General features: G+C 44.2%; 1 protein-coding gene across 2 annotated transcripts in view; it reads right to left on the bottom strand.

Annotated features, from left to right (window-relative positions):
* Positions 1-7,221: 7,221 nt before the first annotated feature.
* Positions 7,222-26,515, bottom strand: part of LOC129818033 (ras-related protein Rab-27B-like) — an 87,301-nt gene continuing 68,007 nt past the window's right edge. For both annotated transcript variants that reach the window (XM_055873559.1, XM_055873560.1), the window contains exons 3-8: positions 23,998-24,099; positions 22,220-22,289; positions 20,759-20,844; positions 17,472-17,575; positions 13,388-13,511; positions 7,222-11,148 (exon numbers count right to left, since the gene is read on the bottom strand). In XM_055873559.1, coding sequence (XP_055729534.1) covers positions 10,962-11,148; positions 13,388-13,511; positions 17,472-17,575; positions 20,759-20,844; positions 22,220-22,289; positions 23,998-24,099 — 673 coding nt within the window. In that variant the 3' untranslated portion in view covers positions 7,222-10,961. The remainder of the gene's footprint in view (positions 11,149-13,387; positions 13,512-17,471; positions 17,576-20,758; positions 20,845-22,219; positions 22,290-23,997; positions 24,100-26,515) is intronic.

The following is a 26,515-nucleotide window of genomic DNA, read 5'->3' as shown; positions in this document are numbered from 1 at the left end:
CTGATGGTCTGAAAATAATTAAATCAAAGCTTGTTTTAAATACTTTAAAAAAAAAAGCATGAACAGGTAGTGGACTGGGATTAGTGTGTTGTGTGAAGGATCCAATACTTTAACTTGTCTGTGGTATAAATCACATTACTGTGGAAGCACCTCCTCTATGAGAATGAATCAGGCTGTTTGAGAAGGTTTGAATCGTAAACAACCTGCCTACACAGTGAAGTACAAGACCAACATAGCTACTGTAGTAGGTCAACGCTGGGTGCTGTAAAACCTTGGTAGAGCATGGGGTGCAGTAGGCATTGTGGTGCTCATGTGAAGTTGTTGACCAGTTAGACCATAGTGTGTTATCATTTCAGTAGTAGACCAGTTAGATCAGAGTGTGTTATCATTTCAGTAGTAGACCAGTTAGACCATAATGTTATCATTTCAGTAGTAGACCAGTTAGAACATAGTGTGTTATCATTTCAGTAGTAGACCAGTTAGACCATAGTGTGTTATCATTTCAGTAGTAGACCATAGTGTGTTATCATTTCAGTAGTAGACCATAGTGTGTTATCATTTCAGTAGTAGACCATAGTGTGTTATCATTTCAGTAGTAGACCATAGTGTGTTATCATTTCAGTAGTAGACCAGTTAGACCATAGTGTGTTATCATTTCAGTAGTAGACCAGTTAGACCATAGTGTGTTATCATTTCAGTAGTAGACCAGTTAGACCATAGTGTGTTATCATTTCAGTAGTAGACCATAGTGTGTTATCATTTCAGTAGTAGACCAGTTAGATCAGTGTGTTATCATTTCAGTAGTAAACCAGTTAGACCATAGTGTGTTATCATTTCAGTGGTAGACCAGTTGGATCAGTGTGTTATCATTTCAGTAGTAGACCAGTTAGACCATAGTGTGTTATCATTTCAGTAGTAGACCAGTTAGACCATAGTGTGTTATCATTTCAGTAGTAGACCAGTTAGACCATAGTGTGTTATCATTTCAGTAGTAGACCATAGTGTGTTATCATTTCAGTAGTAGACCAGTTAGATCAGTGTGTTATCATTTCAGTAGTAGACCAGTTAGACCATAGTGTGTTATCATTTCAGTGGTAGACCAGTTGGATCAGTGTGTTATCATTTCAGTAGTAGACCAGTTAGACCATAGTGTGTTATCATTTCAGTAGTAGACCAGTTAGACCATAGTGTGTTATCATTTCAGTAGTAGACCAGTTAGACCAGTGTGTTATCATTTCAGTAGTAGACCAGTTAGACCATAGTGTGTTATCATTTCAGTAGTAGACTAGTTAGACCAGTGTGTTATCATTTCAGTAGTAGACCAGTTAGACCATAGTGTGTTATCATTTCAGTAGTAGACCAGCTAGACCATAGTGTGTTATCATTTCAGTAGTAGACCAGTTAGATCATAGTGTGTTATCATTTCAGTAGTAGACCATAGTGTGTTATCATTTCAGTAGTAGACCATAGTGTGTTATCATTTCAGTAGTAGACCAGTTAGACCATAGTGTGTTATCATTTCAGTAGTAGACCAGTTAGACCGTAGTGTGTTATCATTTCAGTAGTAGACCAGTTAGACCATAGTGTGTTATCATTTCAGTAGTAGACCAGTTAGACCATAGTGTGTTATCATTTCAGTAGTAGACCAGTTAGACCATAGTGTGTTATCATTTCAGTAGTAGACCAGTTAGACCATAGTGTGTTATCATTTCAGTAGTAGACCATAGTGTGTTATCATTTCAGTAGTAGACCAGTTAGACCATAGTGTGTTATCATTTCAGTAGTAGACTAGTTAGACCAGTGTGTTATCATTTCAGTAGTAGACCAGTTAGACCATAGTGTGTTATCATTTCAGTAGTAGACCAGTTAGACCATAGTGTGTTATCATTTCAGTAGTAGACCAGTTAGACCATAGTGTGTTATCATTTCAGTAGTAGACCATAGTGTGTTATCATTTCAGTAGTAGACCAGTTAGATCAGTGTGTTATCATTTCAGTAGTAGACCAGTTAGACCATAGTGTGTTATCATTTCAGTGGTAGACCAGTTGGATCAGTGTGTTATCATTTCAGTAGTAGACCAGTTAGATCATAGTGTGTTATCATTTCAGTAGTAGACCAGTTAGACCATAGTGTGTTATCATTTCAGTAGTAGACTAGTTAGACCAGTGTGTTATCATTTCAGTAGTAGACCAGTTAGACCATAGTGTGTTATCATTTCAGTAGTAGACTAGTTAGACCAGTGTGTTATCATTTCAGTAGTAGACCAGTTAGACCATAGTGTGTTATCATTTCAGTAGTAGACCAGCTAGACCATAGTGTGTTATCATTTCAGTAGTAGACCAGTTAGATCATAGTGTGTTATCATTTCAGTAGTAGACCATAGTGTGTTATCATTTCAGTAGTAGACCATAGTGTGTTATCATTTCAGTAGTAGACCAGTTAGACCATAGTGTGTTATCATTTCAGTAGTAGACCAGTTAGACCGTAGTGTGTTATCATTTCAGTAGTAGACCAGTTAGACCATAGTGTGTTATCATTTCAGTAGTAGACCAGTTAGACCATAGTGTGTTATCATTTCAGTAGTAGACCAGTTAGACCATAGTGTGTTATCATTTCAGTAGTAGACCAGTTAGACCATAGTGTGTTATCATTTCAGTAGTAGACCAGTTAGACCATAGTGTGTTATCATTTCAGTAGTAGACCAGTTAGACCATAGTGTGTTATCATTTCAGTAGTAGACCATAGTGTGTTATCATTTCAGTAGTAGACCATAGTGTGTTATCATTTCAGTAGTAGACCAGTTAGACCATAGTGTGTTATCATTTCAGTAGTAGACTAGTTAGACCAGTGTGTTATCATTTCAGTAGTAGACCAGTTAGACCATAGTGTGTTATCATTTCAGTAGTAGACTAGTTAGACCAGTGTGTTATCATTTCAGTAGTAGACCAGTTAGACCATAGTGTGTTATCATTTCAGCAGTAGACCAGTTAGATCAGTGTGTTATCATTTCAGTAGTAGACCAGTTAGACCATAATGTTATCATTTCAGTAGTAGACCAGTTAGACCATAGTGTGTTATCATTTCAGTAGTAGACCATAGTGTGTTATCATTTCAGTAGTAGACCATAGTGTGTTATCATTTCAGTAGTAGACCAGTTAGACCATAGTGTGTTATCATTTCAGTAGTAGACCAGTTAGACCATAGTGTGTTATCATTTCAGTAGTAGACCAGTTAGACCATAGTGTGTTATCATTTCAGTAGTAGACCAGTTAGACCATAGTGTGTTATCATTTCAGTAGTAGACCAGTTAGATCATAGTGTGTTATCATTTCAGTAGTAGACCAGTTAGACCATAGTGTGTTATCATTTCAGTAGTAGACCAGTTAGACCACAGTGTGTTATCATTTCAGTAGTAGACCAGTTAGATCATAGTGTGTTATCATTTCAGTAGTAGACCAGTTAGACCATAGTGTGTTATCATTTCAGTAGTAGACCATAGTGTGTTTTCATTTCAGTAGTAGACCAGTTAGACCATAGTGTGTTATCATTTCAGTAGTAGACCAGTTAGACCATAGTGTGTTATCATTTCAGTAGTAGACCATAGTGTGTTATCATTTCAGTAGTAGACCATAGTGTGTTATCATTTCAGTAGTAGACCAGTTAGACCATAGTGTGTTATCATTTCAGTAGTAGACCAGTTAGACCATAGTGTGTTATCATTTCAGTAGTAGACCATAGTGTGTTATCATTTCAGTAGTAGACCATAGTGTGTTATCATTTCAGTAGTAGACCATAGTGTGTTATCATTTCAGTAGTAGACCAGTTAGACCATAGTGTGTTATCATTTCAGTAGTAGACCAGTTAGACTATAGTGTGTTATCATTTCAGTAGTAGACCATAGTGTGTTATCATTTCAGTAGTAGACCATAGTGTGTTATCATTTCAGTAGTAGACCAGTTAGTCCATAGTGTGTTATAATTTCAGTAGTAGACCATTTAGACCATAGTGTGTTATCATTTCAGTAGTAGACCAGTTAGACCATAGTGTGTTATCATTTCAGTAGTAGACCAGTTAGACCATAGTGTGTTATCATTTCAGTAGTAGACCATAGTGTGTTATCATTTCAGTAGTAGACCATAGTGTGTTATCATTTCAGTAGTAGACCAGTTAGACCATAGTGTGTTATCATTTCAGTAGTAGACCAGTTAGACCATAGTGTGTTATCATTTCAGTAGTAGACCAGTTAGATCATAGTGTGTTATCATTTCAGTAGTAGACCAGTTAGACCAGTGTGTTATCATTTCAGTAGTAGACTAGTTAGACCAGTGTGTTATCATTTCAGTAGTAGACCAGTTAGACCATAGTGTGTTATCATTTTAGTAGTAGACCAGTTAGATCATAGTGTGTTATCATTTCAGTAGTAGACCAGTTCCTGATAAGACTGTGTAACACTGTACATAAGGACTACTTAACAGAGATCAACCTGCAGCTGTTGACATAAGCATTTATATACTGTTTATGCACTTCCTATGAATGTGTAATAAGTGTGTTATGATGTCCTTACAGTATCTATGTACCCGTCAAATAAAGTGTTACCAACTACTGTATGTACTGAGACTGGAGTTCGGACTAAATGAGAGAAAGGACTTCATGGAGCTGCCTTGGCTTTTAAGCTGGTTAAAAGCTGGTTTGGCACTAGCCTGGTTTGGCTCTAGGCTTGGTTTGCCACTTGGCTTGGTTTGGCACTAGGCTTGGTTTGGCACTAGGCTTGGTTTGGCACTAGGCTTGGTTTGGCACTAGGCTTGGTTTGGCACTAGGCTTGGTTTGGCACTAGGCCTGGTTTGGCACTAGGCCTGGTTTGCCACTAGGCCTGGTTTGGCACTAGGCCTGGTTTGGCACTAGGCCTGGTTTGGCACTAGGCCTGGTTTGGCACTAGGCCTGGTTTGGCACTAGGCCTGGTTTGGCACTAGGCCTGGTTTGGCACTAGGCCTGGTTTGGCACTAGGCCTGGTTTGGCATTAGGCCTGGTTTGGCACTAGGCCTGGTTTGGCACTAGGCCTGGTTTGGCACTAGGCCTGGTTTGGCACTAGGCCTGGTTTGGCACTCGGCTTGGTTTGGCACTCGGCTTGGTTTGGCACTCGGCTTGGTTTGGCACTAGGCCTGGTTTGGCACTAGGCCTGGTTTGGCACTAGGCCTGGTTTGGCACTAGGCTTGGTTTGGCACTAGGCCTGGTTTGGCACTAGGCCTGGTTTGGCGCTAGGCCTGGTTTGGCGCTAGGACCTGGTTTGGCGCTAGGCCTGGTTTGGCGCTAGGCCTGGTTTGGCGCTAGGCCTGGTTTGGCGCTAGGCCTGGTTTGGCGCTAGGCCTGGTTTGGCGCTAGGCCTGGTTTGGCGCTAGGCCTGGTTTGGCGCTAGGCCTGGTTTGGCGCTAGGCCTGGTTTGGCGCTAGGCTTGGTTTGGCGCTAGGCTTGGTTTGGCGCTAGGCCTGGTTTGGCGCTAGGCCTGGTTTGGCACTAGGCCTGGTTTGGCACTAGGCCTGGTTTGGCACTAGGCCTGGTTTGGCGCTAGGCCTGGTTTGTCGCTAGGCCTGGTTTGTCGCTAGGCCTGGTTTGTCGCTAGGCCTGGTTTGGCGCTAGGCTTGGTTTGGCGTTAGGCTTGGTTTGGCGCTAGGCCTGGTTTGGCGCTAGGCCTGGTTTGTCACTAGGCCTGGTTTGGCGCTAGGCCTGGTTTGGCGCTAGGCTTGGTTTGGCGCTAGGCTTGGTTTGGCGCTAGGCTTGGTTTGGCGCTAGGCTTGGTTTGGCGCTAGGCTTGGTTTGGCGCTAGGCCTGGTTTGTCACTAGGCCTGGTTTGGCACTAGGCCTGGTTTGGCACTAGGCCTGGTTTGGCACTAGGCCTGGTTTGGCACTAGGCCTGGTTTGGCACTAGGCTTGGTTTGGCACTAGGCCTGGTTTGGCACTAGGCCTGGTTTGGCACTAGGACCTGGTTTGGCACTAGGCCTGGTTTGGCACTAGGCCTGGTTTGGCGCTAGGCCTGGTTTGGCGCTAGGCCTGGTTTGGCGCTAGGCCTGGTTTGGCGCTAGGCCTGGTTTGGCGCTAGGCCTGGTTTGGCGCTAGGCTTGGTTTGGCGCTAGGCTTGGTTTGGCGCTAGGCTTGGTTTGGCGCTAGGCTTGGTTTGGCACTAGGCTTGGTTTGGCACTAGGCTTGGTTTGGCACTAGGCTTGGTTTGGCACTAGGCTTGGTTTGGCACTAGGCCTGGTTTGGCACTAGGCCTGGTTTGGCACTAGGCCTGGTTTGGCACTAGGCCTGGTTTGGCACTAGGCCTGGTTTGGCACTAGGCCTGGTTTGGCACTAGGCCTGGTTTGGCACTAGGCCTGGTTTGTCGCTAGGCCTGGTTTGGCGCTAGGCCTGGTTTGGCGCTAGGCCTGGTTTGGCGCTAGGCTTGGTTTGGCGCTAGGCTTGGTTTGGCGCTAGGCTTGGTTTGGCGCTAGGCCTGGTTTGGCGCTAGGCTTGGTTTGGCACTAGGCCTGGTTTGGCATTAGGCCTGGTTTGACTGGTTGGCTAACAATAACTCAGAGCCTTTGATTATAAATCTAAAAAGCACACTAGATTGAATGAGAGAAATCTGATGAAGCTTTTCCTCTGATGCAAATGAACATGCATCAGAAACGTGACAGAGTCCCCGCAGGCTGCTCTTCCTCACACTCTACAGAGGTTCTCCATAGAAATATAACTGAGTCCGTCTATTTCTCTGGGCTTCAGATTAAGCAGTAGCTACAGTAACTGGTAGAGACTACCAACTACACTAAAGACTGGCAAAGCATGCTTTACAGCACACACAATATGACTCAATTCAGGATGTGAAAAGATAGCTGACACTGTTTTTTGTCGTTTGAAGAAATACAGTATATTCCCTGGACAGTATAGAAGTTGGCACCATTGATCACCAAAGAGGCTTCTTACTGGTAATAGTAAATACCAAATGTGAGTGATCAAGGAGAGAAGATGAAAGTAACTCTGCAGAACTATTCTCTACTAGTCTCTGACATCCCCTCTATTTAAATTGTTTTTAAAAAACAAAAACAATTATCCACGATGGTATCTGAATCAAGACAATCTCTGATAACCTGATAAAACTCAAAAATAATCGCAGCCAAACTCCATTGTAAGGAATACCATTTTCTCACCAAGTTATACAACAATCAGTAGGCTACACCACAGAATATATATATTTTTAAAGCCAAACATGTCCTACAATCAGGTTTATTAAACACTAATTCCACATCAGTTATATACAGAACAGATAGTACATTATGGACTTTTGTCTTGTCTTAAACACAATACTAGTTGTTAACACTGACTGCCTGTCTGTCTTGGTCCCTATGTACCATCATGTTATTATTGTGTTATAGAAAAGAGTTGAGGATGTTACTTTCAGGTGTAAGAAAAGGTTGGGGGGGGGGGGGGGGGCAGTGGTTGTTAAACACTTGTGTTGGCACTAGCCAGGCCCGTGAGAAGCGGAGTATGTCCTGTAAAACCTGGTGACTGTGGCACGCTACGTCCGTAGCGACATTATCACGGAACACAGATCTACATCTTGCGTGCAATAGGCAACGACTGTCGCTAGATTTGATGATAAAAGTCTGTCACACGAGATTAGTAGCTAGGAATGTCAAAAAAGGGCCCTTGGTAACAAAACCACAGACAGACAGACACTCCCGACCTGGTTAGATATCACTGCACTGTTGTAGCTAGGAACACAAGCGTTTCGCTACACCCGAAATAACATTGGCAAAATATGTGTATGTGACCAATTCATTTTGGCACAGACAGACAGACAGACCAACAGCAGTTATCATCAATGAGATATTTACTGCTTGGCGATGTATTTTCCTGACAGTAATATTATATCAGTCTTGACTGAGTGATATTACAATATGATAATGTTGATCAAACCTTACTGTCTTTTATGCACATTTAGCTACACACACTGTTGTCAAAAAGTACTATTAAAATGGGAATCACATTTACTGTAAATTTAATGAGTGTGTTGAACCATAATCTAAACGGATTAGATTTACTGTAAATTTAATGAGTGTGTTGAACCATAATCTAAACAGATTAGATTTACTGTAAATTTAAAGAGTGTGTTGAACGATAATCTAAACGGATTAGATTTACTGTAAATTTAATGAGTGTGTTGAACCATAATCTAAACGGATTAGATTTACTGTAAATTTAATGAGTGCAATGAACCATAATCTAAACGGATTAGATTTACTGTAAATTTAATGAGTGTGTTGAACCATAATCTAAACGGATTAGATTTACTGTAAATTTAATGAGTGTGTTGAACCATAATCTAACGGATCACATTTACTGTAATAACAATCTGATCTAAAACAAAAAAGTTAAACATACAACTCTAGAATAAGAACTTTAAATTTAAATACACAAAATCTAAAATCATATATAAATAACTGGTCAAATGCTTTATGATTTTAATATTGGTACTGTACGGATGGGGCCTTAAAAGCCAAGGCAGTAGATTAGATTTTAATATTGGTACTGTACGGATGGGGCCTTACAAGCCAAGGCAGTAGATTAGATTTTAATATTGGTACTGTACGGATGGGGCCTTACAAGCCAAGGCAGTAGATTAGATTTTAATATTGGTACTGTACGGATGGGGCCTTACAAGCCGAGGCAGTAGATTAGATTTTAATATTGGTACTGTACGGATGGGGCCTTAAAAGCCGAGGCAGTAGATTAGATTTTAATATTGGTACTGTACGGATGGGGCCTTACAAGCCAAGGCAGTAGATTAGATTTTAATATTGGTACTGTACGGATGGGGCCTTAAAAGCCGAGGCAGTAGATTAGATTTTAATATTGGTACTGTACGGATGGGGCCTTACAAACCAAGGCAGTAGATTAGATTTTAATATTGGTACTGTACGGATGGGGCCTTACAAGCCAAGGCAGTAGATTAGATTTTAATATTGGTACTGTACGGATGGGGCCTTAAAAGCCGAGGCAGTAGATTAGATTTTAATATTGGTACTGTACGGATGGGGCCTTACAAACCAAGGCAGTAGATTAGATTTTAATATTGGTACTGTACGGATGGGGCCTTACAAGCCAAGGCAGTAGATTAGATTTTAATATTGGTACTGTACGGATGGGGCCTTACAAACCAAGGCAGTAGATTAGATTTTAATATTGGTACTGTACGGATGGGGCCTTAAAAGCCAAGGCAGTAGATTAGATTGGACAAATACTTCTAAACAACATGAGGATATAAAGTCTGATAAAGCGTAGGTCTCCGGTAAGGCCAGGCTTTTGTCCCAAATGGCAACCTATTCCCTATTTATACCACAGCGTTGTTGAATACTCATTTCCGATTGGCTAGAAGGGCATTCTAGAATGGGCATTAGAACCAAATATAGAAGACAGTTGGATGTGTCTGGGACAGATATATGGGATAGCTAATCATGACGCAGTATAAAGCACTACACATGCAGACTGTAGTTACAGAAAGATAAACCAACAACCACACAAAACCTATATTGGATACATTGTAAACGCAAGTCCAACCGGGAAAAACTTCGCTAACTAGCTAGCTAGCATTCGTTTATTTTTTTTGCAGAGACCTCTGGATGAACCTAACGTGGTGAGTGATGGGATGAACATGACATTTTTCCGGTCCTTCAACGTTGCAAGTGGAGCTATGCTGTCAAACACTCCCACTTTTCTATTTTAAACAGCTGTTTTCAGCAACTGATATTGTTAAATTCGATTTGTCATATTGGCATGTTTGCTAGCAACAAACTGTTTAGCTACGTTCAAGCCTAGTGTTTGACGTGTTCGATAAGAGCAGCAGCTAGCCTAGCAGTTAAGAGCATTGGGCCAGTAACCGAAAGGTCGCTGGTTCGAATCCCAGAGCGGACTAGGTGAACAATGTGCCCTTGAGCAAGGTACTTAACCCTAATTGCTACTGCAAGTCACTCTGGATAAGAGCGTCTGCTAAATGACTCAAAAAATGTAAATATGCAATGCGCTCTCCTCATAATGAAGTGTCGTGACGCGAACGCAAACTGTTCAATGCCAAAATCGCTCATCATCATCATCATCAGCTCATTGTTATGGATGTATCCAAATTAATTGTCACTAGAAAACAGCTTACTCAAAACGCAGCTACTTTGCTGTTATTCTGGCTGCAGAGGTTGATGTGATTGTGTTAAAAATAGTTCACTAGCTAGCAAGCAAGTCAGCATGGCAACCGAATAAAAACGTCCGTGGAACAGACAGAATGAACAACTGGGTCACATCTCTGGCAACGGGACTAACAATCAGGTTTCAACCGAATAAAAACGTCCGTGGAACAGACAGAATGAACAACTGGGTCACATCTCTGGCAACGGGACTAACAATCAGGTTTCAATGGGAGGATGGAAAAAGTATTAATTTGACTTTTAATGAATTTAAAATGTAAAAAAATCTATGAAAACATTTCCACCAGAAAATGTCTACTTCAGTATTGTTTTCTTTGGCAACTGTGGTATAAGCGGGATAAATGCCTCCGTTGTGTACATTACCTTGGAGATAATGAACTCAGCTCCACCTCATCCCGCTGTCTTGTCCATTACGTCCAAGGCAACGTACATAGTGCACACCCTTATAGGCTCTGGTCAAATGTAATGCCCTATTTGTAAGGGAACAGGGTGAGATTTGAGACACAATACAACACAACACAGGACAGGCAGGAGAGACACATAGCCAGGCCCAGCACAGTACACACAGGCCATGCAAGGCCAGAACCACAGCCCCATTGCAGTGTGGCTGACTGAGCTGCCCCCTCACACATCATGCTGTGGCCACGCTGCTGCCCTTCTGCGTCTGGCCACCAGAGGGCGCACTAGAGGACCAACCAGAGTAGGGAGAAGGGGACGTGGTAGAGGCCAGGTCTAGCATGCACACTTCTTCTGGTCAGGCGCAGCGTCCTCCAGTTTGGTGGCCCCTCCCCCGTTGGCGGGCTCGGCGGTGGGCTTGTCGACACACTGCTCCATCCTTTTCATGACCAGGTCTAGTAGAGTGAGGACCGCCTTGTCCACCTCAGACCCCGTCGCTGCCGACGTCTCAAAGTATGGGATCCTACAGGGGACATACAGAACCCACATCAGACAGGACACATACAGAACCCAGATCAGACAGGACACATACAGAACCCACATCAGACAGGACACATACAGAACCCACATCAGACAGGACACATACAGAACCCACATCAGACAGGACACATACAGAACCCACATCAGACAGGACACATACAGGACCCAGATCAGACAGGACACATACAGGACCCAGATCACATAGGACACATACAGAACCCACATCAGACAGGACACATACAGAACCCAGATCAGACAGGACGCATACAGGACCCAGATGAGACAGGACACATACAGAACCCACATCAGACAGGACACATACAGAACCCAGATCACATAGGACACACACAGGACCCAGATCAGACAGGACCCAGATCAGACAGGACACATACAGAACCCACATCAGACAGGACACATACAGGACCCAGATCAGACAGGACACATACAGGACCCAGATCAGACAGGACACATACAGGACCCAGATCAGACAGGACACATACAGGACCCAGATCACATAGGACACATACAGAACCCACATCAGACAGGACACATACAGAACCCAGATCAGACAGGACACATACAGGACCCAGATCACATAGGACACATACAGAACCCAGATCAGACAGGACACATACAGAACCCACATCAGACAGGACACATACAGAACCCAGATGAGACAGGACACATACAGAACCCAGATCAGACAGGACACATACAGAACCCAGATGAGACGGGGGACAAACAGAACCCAGATCAGACAGGACCAGGACCTACAACACATTACACTGGTACACCTGGGTACCCTACAGAGACAACACATTACACTGGTACACCTGGGTACCCTACAGAGACAACACATTACCAGGGTACCCTACAGAGACAACACATTACACCTGGGTACCCTACAGAGACAACACATTACACTGATACACCTGGGTACCCTACAGAGACAACACATTACACTGGTACACCTCGGTACCCTACAAAGACAACACATTACCTGGGTACCCTACAGAGACAACACATTACACTGGTACCCTACAGAGACAACACATTACACTGATACACCTGGGTACCCTACAGAGACAACACATTACCAGGGTACCCTACAGAGACAACACATTACACTGGTACACCTGGGTACCCTACAGAGACAACACATTACACTGATACACCTGGGTACCCTACAGAGACAACACATTACACTGGTACACCAGGGTACCCTACAGAGACAACACATTACACTGATACACCTGGGTACCCTACAGAGACAACACATTACACTGGTACACCTGGGTACCCTACAGAGACAACACATTACACTGGTACACCAGGGTACCCTACAGAGACAACACATTACCTGGGTACCCTACAGAGACAACACATTACACTGGTACACCTGGGAACCCTACAGAGACAACACATTACACTGGTACACCTGGGTACCCTACAGAGACAACACATTACACTGGTACACCAGGATACCCTACAGGGACAACACATTACACTGGTACACCAGGGTACCCTACAGGGACAACACATTACCTGGGTACCCTACAGAGACAACACATTACACTGGTACACCTGGGAACCCTACAGAGACAACACATTACACTGGTACACCAGGGTACCCTACAGGGACAACACATTACACTGGTACACCAGGGTACCCTACAGGGACAACAACCAGGTCACTCTAGACCACAAAGTATCCTTATGTACAGCTCTCAATGACAACACACACACACACACACACACACACACACACACACACACATACACACATACACACATACACACAGCTCTGAATGACAAGCCCAGCACTCCTAAAGGACAGAGGAGACTTATTCAGTGGCTGTATTAATCACTGTTTGTAGTGGAGAGTGAGAGCTTGCCACCAGTGGCACTATAACTGCAGCCTCAGCAACAGTAAAAGCCAAATTGCCTTGACTACTTTACTTTAGACATCAGTCGATGATCTTCTGAGGCAAGTACAGTTGAAGACAGAAGTTTACATGCACCTTAAATGTGTGGACTGGTTGAAAAACGAGTTTTAATGACTCCAACCTAAGTGTATGTAAACCTCCGACTTCAATTGTATAACCTCATTCGGTCTGACGATGGTTTCTGGCTCTCTCTTTTCCGCGTGTGTGTGTGTGTGTGCGCGTTTGTGTGTGTGCGTGCGTGTGTGTGTGTGTGTTTGTGTGTGCGCACATACTCACCCGTACTTGTCGGCTAGTTCCTTAGCGTGCTTCTCCTGCACCTCTCTCTGGTCCGCCAGGTCTGCCTTGTTGCCCACCAACACAATGTCTGGGTTCTCACAGTACGCATTGGCCTGTAGCTGGCCTGGGGACAACATGGAACAGTTAACATTGGCCTGTAGCTGGCCTGGGGACAACAGTTAGCATTGGCCTGCAGCTGGCCTGGGGACAACATGGAACAGTTAGCATTGGCCTGCAGCTGGCCTGGGGACAACATGGAACAGTTAGCATTGGCCTGCAGCTGGCCTGGGGACAACATGGAACAGTTAGCATTGGCCTGCAGCTGGCCTGGGGACAACATGGAACAGTTAGCATTGGCCTGCAGCTGGCCTGGGGACAACATGGAACAGTTAGCATTGGCCTGTAGCTGGCCTGGGGACAACATGGAACAGTTAGCATTGGCCTGTAGCTGGCCTGGGGACAACATGGAACAGTTAGCATTGGCCTGTAGCTGGCCTGGGGACAACATGGAACAGTTAAAATTGGCCTGCAGCTGGCCTGAGGACAACATGGAACAGTTAGCATTGGCCTGTAGCTGGCCTGGGGACAACATGGAACAGTTAGCATTGGCCTGCAGCTGGCCTGGGGACAACATGGAACAGTTAGCATTGGCCTGTAGCTGGCCTGGGGACAACATGGAACAGTTAGCATTGGCCTGTAGCTGGCCTGGGGACAACATGGAACAGTTAACATTGGCCTGCAGCTGGCCTGAGGACAACATGGAACAGTTAGCATTGGCCTGTAGCTGGCCTGGGGACAACATGGAACAGTTAGCATTGGCCTGCAGCTGGCCTGAGGACAACATGGAACAGTTAGCATTGGCCTGTAGCTGGCCTGGGGACAACATGGAACAGTTAGCATTGGCCTGTAGCTGGCCTGGGGACAACATGGAACAGTTAGCATTGGCCTGCAGCTGGCCTGGGGACAACATGGAACAGTTAGCATTGGCCTGTAGCTGGCCTGGGGACAACAGTTAGCATTGGCCTGCAGCTGGCCTGGGGACAACAGTTAGCATTGGCCTGTAGCTGGCCTGGGGACAACATGGAACAGTACGCATTGGCCTGCAGCTGGCCTGAGGACAACATGGAACAGTTAGCATTGGCCTGCAGCTGGCCTGGGGACAACATGGAACAGTTAGCATTGGCCTGCAGCTGGCCTGGGGACAACATGGAACAGTTAGCATTGGCCTACAGCTGGCCTGGGGACAACATGGAACAGTTAGCATTGGCCTGTAGCTGGCCTGGGGACAACATGGAACAGTTAGCATTTGCCTGTAGCTGGCCTGGTGACAACATGGAACAGTTAGCATTGGCCTGCAGCTGGCCTGGGGACAACATGGAACAGTTAGCATTGGCCTGCAGCTGGCCTGGGGACAACATGGAACAGTTAGCATTGGCCTGTAGCTGGCCTGGGGACAACATGGAACAGTTAGCATTGGCCTGTAGCTGGCCTGGGGACAACATGGAACAGTTAGCATTGGCCTGTAGCTGGCCTGGGGACAACATGGAACAGTTAGCATTGGCCTGCAGCTGGCCTGGGGACAACATGGAACAGTTAGCATTGGCCTGCAGCTGGCCTGAGGACAACATGGAACAGTTAGCATTGGCCTGTAGCTGGCCTGGGGACAACATGGAACAGTTAGCATTGGCCTGCAGCTGGCCTGAGGACAACATGGAACAGTTAGCATTGGCCTGTAGCTGGCCTGGGGACAACATGGAACAGTTAGCATTGGCCTGTAGCTGGCCTGGGGACAACATGGAACAGTTAGCATTGGCCTGCAGCTGGCCTGGGGACAACATGGAACAGTTAGCATTGGCCTGCAGCTGGCCTGGGGACAACATGGAACAGTTAACATTGGCCTGCAGCTGGCCTGGGGACAACATGGAACAGTTAGCATTGGCCTGTAGCTGGCCTGGGGACAACATGGAACAGTTAGCATTGGCCTGCAGCTGGCCTGGGGACAACATGGAACAGTTAGCATTGGCCTGCAGCTGGCCTGGGGACAACATGGAACAGTTAACATTGGCCTGCAGCTGGCCTGGGGACAACATGGAACAGTTAGCATTGGCCTGCAGCTGGCCTGGGGACAACATGGAACAGTTAACATTGGCCTACAGCTGGCCTGGGGACAACATGGAACAGTTAGCATTGGCCTGCAGCTGGCCTGGGGACAACATGGAACAGTTAGCATTGGCCTGCAGCTGGCCTGGGGACAACATGGAACAGTTAGCATTGGCCTGTAGCTGGCCTGGGGTCAACATGGAACAGTTAGCATTGGCCTGCAGCTGGCCTGGGGACAACATGGAACAGTTAGCATTGGCCTGCAGCTGGCCTGGGGACAACAGTTAGCATTGGCCTACAGCTGGCCTGGGGACAACATGGAACAGTTAGCATTGGCCTGCTGCTGGCCTGGGGACAACATGGAACAGTTAACATTGGCCTGTAGCTGGCCTGGGGACAACATGGAACAGTTAGCATTGGCCTGCAGCTGGCCTGAGGACAACATGGAACAGTTAGCATTGGCCTGCAGCTGGCCTGGGGACAACAGTTAACATTGGCCTACAGCTGGCCTGGGGACAACAGTTAGCATTGGCCTACAGCTGGCCTGGGTACAACATGGAACAGTTAGCATTGGCCTGCAGCTGGCCTGGGGACAACAGTTAACATTGGCCTACAGCTGGCCTGGGGACAACAGTTAACATTGGCCTACAGCTGGCCTGGGGACAACAGTTAACATTGGCCTACAGCTGGCCTGGGGACAACAGTTAACATAGTGAACATGGAATAAAAAAAAACACATTTATATTCTGTCTCTCTTTTGGGACATCGCTGTGTGTCCTCATATCGTCATTACATGTCAAGTGCCTGTATGTCCTCACACTCATTCTGTAGTTTCCTAGTCACCTCTTCCCACATCCTGTGCTGAATGTAAAGCCATCGTGACTAGCGTACCAGTTTAGTAGTACTACTCCCTGATGAAAGCAGCATTCTGGCAAAAACATTGGCTAATTAATCCAAGTATTGCAGCGGAGTAAGAGAATGTGAAGCTAACTTATTTTGTCCTGGGGAGGGGGGGGGGGAGGGGGAGGGGGGGGGGGGGGGGGGGGTCTGGACTTCTGCTAATTAAGGTGTGTTTGTTTACTTCTCCAGAAAACAGTTTACTACTAACCTTTTTGCATACTTCCTAGATCAAAAAGGCCCGAATGACTACAGTATTGATTTATATGCACCCCCTGAGGACCTGCTTGCTCTTCCAATACCTTCCTAATAACGAAACCGTCTTCTTTTCAAATGCCAGGCCGTCATTGTCAATAAGAATTAGTTGTTAATTGACTGGTTAAATAATTAACGTAACGGAGGAAAACGTTGTTAATTCTATTCAAATCAATAAGTCAATTGACTCGATCCCCCAACCCTGGGTGTGTTCCCTCAGGACTGGGTGTGTTCCCTCAGGACTGGGTGTGTTCCCTCAGGACTGGGTGTGTTCCCTCAGGACTGGGTGTGTTCCCTCAGGACTGGGTGTGTTCCCTCAGGACTGGGTGTGTTCCCTCAGGACTGGGTGTGTTCCCTCAGGACTGGGTGTGTTCCCTCAGGACTGGGTGTGTTCCCTCAGGACTGGGTGTGTTCCCTCAGGACTGGGTGTGTTCCCTCAGGACTGGGTGTGTTCCCTCAGGACTGGGTGTGTGTGTGTGTGTGTGTGTGTGTGTGTGTGTGTGTGTGTGTGTGTGTGTGTGTGTGTGTGTGTATGTGGTGAGTGTGTGTGTGTGCATATGGGTATTTGTGCGTGTGTGTGTGTGTGCATATAGGTATTTGTGTGTGTGTGTGTGTGTGTGTGTGTGTGTGTGTGTGTGTGTGTGTGTGTGTGTGTGTGTGTGTGTGTGTGTGTGCATATGGGTATTTGTGCGTGTGTGTGTGTGTGCATTTGGGTTTTTGTGTGTGTGTGTGTGTGTGTGTGTGTGTGTGTGTGTGTGTGTGTGTGTGTGTGTGTATGCATGCATGCATATAGGTATTTGTGCGTGTGTGTGTGTGTTAGTGTGTTACGTACTCATCCAGTTACGGACGTTGAGAAAGCTCTGTTGGCTGGTGAGGTCAAACATCAGCAGGAAGCCCATGGCATCTCTGAAGAAGGCTGTAGTCAGGCTCCGGAACCTGTGAGGGCATGGAGGTTAGTAACAGCAGGATCGTATTGGTTCGATTCCCACATGGAGCCACCTGTACTGAATATATCTGCCAATGGAGACAGTTCTTTAATTAAGTCGCTTTTGGGATAAAAGCATTTGCCAAATGACAATTGTTTTTTGCTGTTTCAAGATTGCCAGTGTGGCTTCCAGCTTGCAAGTGATTCAATCCTCAAAATTATAAATGATCTTTCAATTTAGAGAACTGAGAATGTCCTTCCGGCAATCAGAAGCTCCTGGCGGAGCGGAGCGGTCTAAGGCACTGCGTCTCAGTGCTAGAGTCGTCACTACAGACGCTGGTTTGATTCCAGGCTGTATCACATTTGTGATATTTGTTCTTAACTGACTTGCCGAGTTAAAATAAAGGTAAAAACTAAATAAACAAATAAAAAGTATAAACATACTATATAATACCGCTGATGAGTCATCAATACATACTATATTATACCGCTGATGAGTCATCAATACATACTATATAATAACACTGATGAGTCATCAACACATACTATAGAATACCACTGATGAGTCATCAACACATACTATAGAATACCACTGATGAGTCATCAATACATACTATATAATACCACTGATGAGTCATCAACACATACTATATAATACCACTGATGAGTCATCAATACATACTATAGAATACCACTGATGAGTCATCAAAACATACTATATAATACCACTGATGAGTCATCAACACATACTATAGAATACCACTGATGAGTCATCAATACATACTATAGAATACCACTGACGAGTCATCAATACATACTATAGAATACCACTGATGAGTCATCAAAACATACTATATAATACCACTGATGAGTCATCAACACATACTATAGAATACCACTGATGAGTCATCAATACATACTATATAATACCACTGACGAGTCATCAACACATACTATATAATACCACTGATGAGTCATCAATACATACTATAGAATACCACTGATGAGTCATCAAAACATACTATATAATACCACTGATGAGTCATCAACACATACTATAGAATACCACTGATGAGTCATCAATACATACTATAGAATACCACTGACGAGTCATCAATACATACTATAGAATACCACTGATGAGTCATCAAAACATACTATATAATACCACTGATGAGTCATCAACACATACTATAGAATACCACTGATGAGTCATCAATACATACTATATAATACCACTGACGAGTCATCAACACATACTATAGAATACCACTGATGAGTCATCAACACATACTATAGAATACCACTGATGAGTCATCAACACATACTATAGAATACCACTGATGAGTCATCAATACATACTATAGAATACCACTGACGAGTCATCAATACATACTATATAATACCGCTGATGAGTCATCAACACATACTATAGAATACCACTGATGAGTCATCAATACATACTATATAATACCGCTGATGAGTCATCAACACATACTATAGAATACCACTGATGAGTCATCAACACATACTATAGAATACCACTGATGAGTCATCAATACATACTATAGAATACCACTGATGAGTCATCAAAACATACTATATAATACCACTGATGAGTCATCAATACATACTATATAATACCACTGATGAGTCAACCGCTGCCTCCCAGTGTGTCTATTGTGTCTGATACCAGAAAACGTATACGTGTCAGAAGTATCCCAAATGGCACCCTATTCCCTATGTAGTGCACTACTTTTGACCAGAGGTGGCACCCTATTCCCTATGTAGTGCACTACTTTTGACCAGGGCCCATAGAGATCTGGTCAAAAGTAATGCACTGTATAGGGCACAGGGTGCCATTTGTGACGCAAACTCAGTTGGTCTCATTGATGCTGTGTTCTCTGAGAGGGTTATTTTTTTCCCCCCCTGATCGAAAAGACACTTCAGGTTTCTGTCAGGTACGTTACGGAAGGGGTCGCAGCCGTTAGCAACACAGGTAGACTCTCTGAAGATGTTTTTACATTGTTAAGGCTTGTCAAGAGGCCTTGTAGAACTGCATCAAGTCGTCATTCTCACAAGGCAAGAGGGAGTGACACGTTGAGAGAATCTCACGTTGTGAGAGCTTGAGATATACTGTAGTTAAACAAGGTCCGTTTTTTTAAAATTAAGAACCTAAAAAACTGCAGCAGTGGTTTGTCTAAGATTCCGTGCTCAGCGGAGCTAAAAGGAGAAGAGCACATAGCAACGTAGGTACAGTACTTCTATAAATCGCTCTTTTTTGATACCGCGTTAGAAACGTTAGCGTGGCCCGTTAGAAACGTTAGCGTGGCCCGTTAGAAACGTTAGCGTGGCCCGTTAGAAACGTTAGCGTGGCCCGTTAGAAACGTTAGCGTGGCCCGTTAGAAACGTTAGCGTGGCCCGTTAGAAACGTTAGCGTGGCCCGTTAGAAACGTTAGCGTGGCCCGTTAGAAACGTTAGCGTGGCCCGTTAGAAACGTTAGCGTGGCCCGTTAGAAACGTTAGCGTGGCCCGTTAGAAACGTTAGCGTGGCCCGTTAGAAACGTTAGCGTGGCCCGTTAGAAACGTTAGCGTGGCCCGTTAGAAACGTTAGCGTAACCCGTTAGAAACGTTATTGTAACCCGTTAGAAACGTTATTGTAACCCGTTAGAAACGTTATTGTAACCCGTTAGAAACGTTATTGTAACCCGTTAGAAACGTTAGCGTGGCCCGTTAGAAACGTTAGCGTGGCCCGTTAGAAACGTTAGCGTGGCCCGTTAGAAACGTTAGCGTGGCCCGTTAGAAACGTTAGCGTGGCCCGTTAGAAACGTTATTGGAACCGTTAGAAACGTTAGCGTGGCCCGTTAGAAACGTTATTGGAACCGTTAGAAACGTTAGCGTGGCCCGTTAGAAACGTTAGCGTGGCCCGTTAGAAACGTTAGCGTAGCCCGTTAGAAACGTTAGCGTAGCCCGTTAGAAACGTTAGCGTAGCCCGTTAGAAACGTTAGCGTAGCCCGTTAGAAACGTTAGCGTAGCCCGTTAGAAACGTTAGCGTAGCCCGTTAGAAACGTTAGCGTAGCCCGTTAGAAACGTTAGCGTAACCCGTTACAAACGTTATTGTAACCCGTTACAAACGTTATTGTAACCATTAGAAACGTTATTGTACCCGTTAGAAACGTTATTGTAATACAGTACCTCTCCTGTCCAGCCGTATCCCAGAGCTGGAGGTGAACTTTAAAAGTCTTCCCTGTGGTTCCATTGGGGCCCGACGCTGTGTACACCTGAAAAACACACACACACCTAAGACAGGTGCCTGATCTACTCGTCATCTATCCAGGGCAGGCATCTGGCTTCAAAACAAACAGGAGACAAAACCTGTTTTGGAAGGCGGTGTTGCCAAAAGAGAATAAACCTGTTATCTTGGGAAAGGAAAATGACTTTTTGGCTGCAGAATCCAAAGAAAATGCTGGAACAAGTGAAAAGATAAAAATATTCAATAGGAGAATCAAAGAAACCGAACCGTGTCTGTATGAGGGAACTGTGAGGGAGGAAAAAAAAATCACAAGACAGAATGTTGACTAACAGTCGTGCTTTTCTTTACATTGTAAATATATGTATTTTGCATTCACAGACATCGCAAGGGGAATATTAGCATTTTCTCCCTCTGTCTAGCTGTTAGCCTACTGTCATGTATTCCTGGATGACAAATGCTAATGCTAGCCAGTAACCATCCAATGTCATGGAGACCTATCTGTCTGAGGAGGGCCTCAGACTCAGAGGACCATCACTAAAAATAGCAGACAGGGATCATAGTCCACGTTGTTCCTGCGTCACAGCATCGGACACCTATTTCACCTGATGGGATGGTTCACAGATCTCACGTCTGTCAGATTTACAAATGCCTCAGGAAGATACTGACCTCTTTTCTCAAGCCCCTAAAAATAAATGTAGGAAAAGGTTTTGGTTGAAAAAGGTATTTATAAACACAAGAGCCCCTTTGCTCTACTGTCTCCTAGCCCTTTAAGAGATGTACGCTTTCTCTCACATTTACACCATCTTACATCTCATTGACGGTCCTACTGGACCATTTACAACAGATCAATGTACATCTCTTTGATGGTGTCTACTGTCATAGATCATAGATTAGATTCACAGTGATAAGTGTTTGACTGGAGAGATTGTGACTCCAGTGCCCAGAATGAAGTACAATGGACTGTAGTCACATGGCTTAACAGTGGCAGAGGTTTATCCTCTCGCTTTAATTTAAAACTTTACTGGCTCTACTTTCCCTCCTCTTCCCATGTCTGAACAGCCCGGTAAGGCAACTTGACAAGCGTTGAGATACCAGGGTGATGGTCTTAGGAGGAGGAGAAATGGTGATAACTTCACTGGCTGCATACCGATTCTCCACCCTCTCCAATCTCCACATCATGGATTTAACAAAATGGTGGTAAGTCCCTACAGCCAAGGCTTAATTCAATACAATGCTTTTTTAAATGCATGACGGGAGTGTGCAAGTGCTCCCTTTGAGACAGGTGTGGAGAATGGGGACGCAGTCTCAGTGAGTCTGAAGAAGAGCTGGGTTGACGAAGGAAAGGACGATACTCATAAACATCGCGCTCGCGTGCGTGCGTGTGTGTGTGTGTGTGTACTTACCACTCTCTTTTCCCTGAAGTCTATTCCCACCGTGGTGATGAACTTGGGGTTGAACTTGTTGTCTGTGTACCTGAAGAGGAAAGTAGTATTAATATAATAATAATATTATACACTACATGATCAATAGTATGTGGACACCTGCTCGTCGAACATCTCATTCCAAAATCATGGGCATTAATAATTAGTTGGTCCTCCCCTTTGCTGCTATAACAGCCTACGCTCTTCTGGGAAGGCTTTCCACTAGATGTTGGAACATTGCTGCAGAGACTTGCTTCAATTCAGCCACAAGTGTATTAGTGAGGTCGGGAACACTGATGTGGGCGATTAGGCCTGGCTCACAGTTGGTTTTTACAATTCATCCCAAAGGTGTTCGATGGGGTTGAGGTCAAGGCACACTTAACCAGCACGGCTACCACAGCATTCTGCAGCGATACGCCATCCCATCTGGTTTGCGCTTAGTGGGACTATCATTTGTTTTCAGGACAATGACCCAACACACCTCCAGGCTGTGTAAGGGCTAGTTGACCAAGAAGGAGAGTGATGGAGTGCTGCATCAGATGACCCGGCCTCCACAATCACCCGACCTCAATACAGTTCAGATGGTTTGGGATGAGTTGGACAGCAGAGAAGGAAAAGCAGCCAACAAGTGCTCAGCATATGTGGGAACTCCTTCAAGACCGTTGGAATATCATTCCAGGTGAAGGGTCACAGACAGTGTTCGCCAGCAAAGTACCCTCACCACATAACACCTCCTCCTCCTTGCTTCACGGTGGGGAATACACATGTGGAGATAATCCTTTCACCCACACCGCGTCTCACAAAGACACGGCAGTTGGAACCAAAAATGTTCAATTTGGACTCCAGACCAAAGGACAGATTTCCACCGGTCTAATGTCCATTGCTCGTGTTTCTTGGCCCGAGCAAGTGTCTTCTTCTTATTGGTGTCCTTTAGTAGTGGTTTCTTTGCAGCAATTCAACCATGAAGGCCTGATTCATGCAGTCTCCTCTGAACAGTTGCTGTTGAGATGTGTCTGTTACTTGAACTCTGTGAATCATGTATTTGGGCTGCAATTTCTGAGGCTGGTAACTCTAATGAACCTGTCCTCTGCAGCAGAGGTAACTCTGAGTCTTCCTTTGCTGTGGCAGTCCTCATGAGAGCCAGTTTCATCATAGAGCTTGATGGTTTTTGCGACTGAACTTGAAGAAACTTTTAAAGCTATTTTCCGTATTGACTGACCTTCATGTCCTAAAATAATGGTGGACTGTCGTTTCTCCTTGCTTATTTGAGCAGTTTTTGACATAATATGGACTTGGTCTTTTACCAAATAGAACTATCTTCTGTATACCACCCCTACCTTGTCACAAAACAACTGATTGGCTCAAATGCATTAAGAAGAAAAGTAATTCCACAAATGAACTTTTAAGAAGGCACAACTGTTAATTGAAATGCATTCCAGGTGACTACCTAATGAAGCTGGCTGAGAGAATGCCAAGAGTGTGCAAAGCTGTCACCAAGGCAAAGGGTGGCTATTTGAAGAAATATAAAATACATTTTTGTTTATCGCTTTTTTTGGTTACTACATGATTCCATATGTGTGATTTTTGATGTCTTCACTATTACTCTACAATGTAAAAAAAAAAATTGTACAAATTTAAAAAAAAATACCCTTGAATGAGTGTCCAAAACGTTTGACCGGTACTACAGATCCATGAAGGTATCAAATCGTGTTGAAAGGGAAAGATGCACATCCCTAATAACTAGTTGTGTGTGTGTGTACCTGTATAGAAACGTTGTCTTCCCTACTCCAGAGTCCCCCAGAGCCAGGAGCTTGATCAGGTAATCATAGTCCCCTTCAGTCATCGTGCTGACTGCGCTGAACCTGGAGTAAACAAAACAAGGACAAGTCATTTTTTAAAAAGGTATTTGGTATGACTACACTGGGGGGATTAAACCAACAACTTTCCAATCTCTGGGGGAGACACTTTAACCACAAGGTCACTGAGTACATGAAGTTAGACAGCGGATTCATCACAGCCTGTCTGACACATTCATTCATATAGTTGAAGTCAGAAGTTAACATACACTTTAGCAAAAAACATTTAAGCTCAATTTTTCACAATTCCTGACATTTAATCCTCATAAAAGTTCCCTGTTTTAGGTCAGTTAGGATCACCACTTTATTTTAAGAATGTGAAATGTCAGAATAATAGTAGAGAGAATTATATATTTCAGCTTTCATCACGTTCCCAGTAGGTCAGAAGTTTACATACACTCAATTAGTATTTGGTAGCATTGCCATTAAATTGTTTAACTTGGGTCAAACGTTTCCGCAAGCTTCCCACAATAAGTTGGGTGAATTTTGGCCCATTCCTCCTGACAGAGCTGGTGTAACTGAGTAAGGTTTGTAGGCCTCCTTGCTCGCACACACTTTTTCAGCTCTGCCGACAAATTTTCTATGGGATTGAGGTCAGGGCTTTGTGATGGCCACTCCAATACCTTGATTTTGTTGTCCTTAAGCCATTTTGCCACAACTTTGGAAATGTGCTTGGGGTCATTGTCCATTCGGAAGACCCATTTGCGACCAAGCTTTAACTTCCTGACTGATGTCTTGAGATGTTGATTCAATATATCCACATAATTTTCCAGCCTCATGAAGCCATCTATTTTGTGAAGTGCACCAGCCCCTCCTGTTGCAAAGCACCCCCACAACATGATGCTGCCACCCCCGTGCTTCACGGTTGGGATGGTGTTCTTCGGCTTGCAAGCCTCCCCCTTTTTCCTCCAAACATAACGATGGTCATTATGGCCAAACAGTTCTATTCTTGTTTCATCAGACAAGAGGACATTTCTCCAAAAAGTACGATCTTTGTCCCCATGTGCAGTTGCAAACCATAGTCTGGCTTTTTTATGGCGGTTTTGGAGCAGTGGCTTCTTCCTTGCCGAGCGGCCTTTCAGGTTATATTGATATAGGACTCGTTTTACTGTGGATATAGATACTTTTAGTGTGGATATAGGACTCGTTTTACTGTGGATATAGATACTTTTAGTGTGGATATAGGACTCGTTTTACTGTGGATATAGATACTTTTGTACCTGTTTTTTATCATTTTTTATTTCACCTTTATTTAACCAGGTAGGGCCAGTTGAGAACAAGTTCTCATTTAATCATTTACCTGGCCAAGATAAAGCAAAGCAGTGCCACACAAACAACAACACAGAGTTACACATGGAATAAACAAGCGTACAGTCAATAACACAATTGAAAAAGTCTATATATACAGTGTGTGCAAATGAGGTAAGATACGGCAGGTAAGGCAATAAATAGGCCATAGTGGCAAAATAATTACAATTTAGAATTAAACACTGGAGTGATAGATAGTTTCCTCCAGCATCTTCACAAGGTCCTTTGTTGTTGTTCTGGGATTGATTTGCACTTTTCGCACCAAAGTACGTTCAACTCTAGGAGACAGAACGTGTCTCCTTCCTGAGCGGTATGACGGCTGCGTGGTCCCATGGTGTTTATACTTGCGTACTATTGTTTGTACAGATGAACGTGGTACTTTCAGGCATTTGGAAATTGTTCTCAAAGGATGAACCAGACTTGTGGAGGTCTACAAAAAATGTTCTGGGGTCTTGGCTGATTTCTTTTGATTTTCCCATGATGCCAATCAGAGCCACTGATCTTGAAGGTAGGCCTTGAAATACATCCACAGGTACACCTTCAAATTATGTAAATTGGCCTATCAGAAGCTTCAAAAGCCATGACATCATTTTATGGATTTTTCCAAGCTGTTTAAAGGCACAGTCAACTTAGTGTATGTAAACTTCTGACCCACTGGAATTATGATACAGTGAATTATAAGTGAAATAATCTGTCTGTAAACAATTGTTGGAAAAATTACTTGTGCCATGCACAAAGTAGATGTCCTAACTGACTTGCCAAAACTATAGTTTGTTAACAAGAAATTTGTGGAGTGGTTGAAAAACGAGTTTTAATGTCTCCAACCTAAGTGTATGTAAACGTCCGACTTCAACTGTATATATTAAAGAGATCAGAATGCTGATGTCATTATTTACTTTGAAAAAGGAAAAGAAAAGATTTAGACGGTATATAGACTAGAATGGCCGAGACGGGGCCTGAACACCGGAGAGCAACAACTAGTCTGAAGGAACGTCTTGACCAGAGACCTGACACATCATTAATGTGTTGAAGTCTGAAGGAATGTCTTGACCAGAGACCTGACACATCATTAATGTGTTGAAGTCTGAAGGAATGTCTTGACCAGAGACCTGAC

This window comes from Salvelinus fontinalis, chromosome 21, assembly GCF_029448725.1.
Source record: "Salvelinus fontinalis isolate EN_2023a chromosome 21, ASM2944872v1, whole genome shotgun sequence".
NCBI classification, from domain to species: domain Eukaryota; kingdom Metazoa; phylum Chordata; class Actinopteri; order Salmoniformes; family Salmonidae; genus Salvelinus; species Salvelinus fontinalis.
This window is presented reverse-complemented; position numbering and strand designations above follow the sequence as displayed.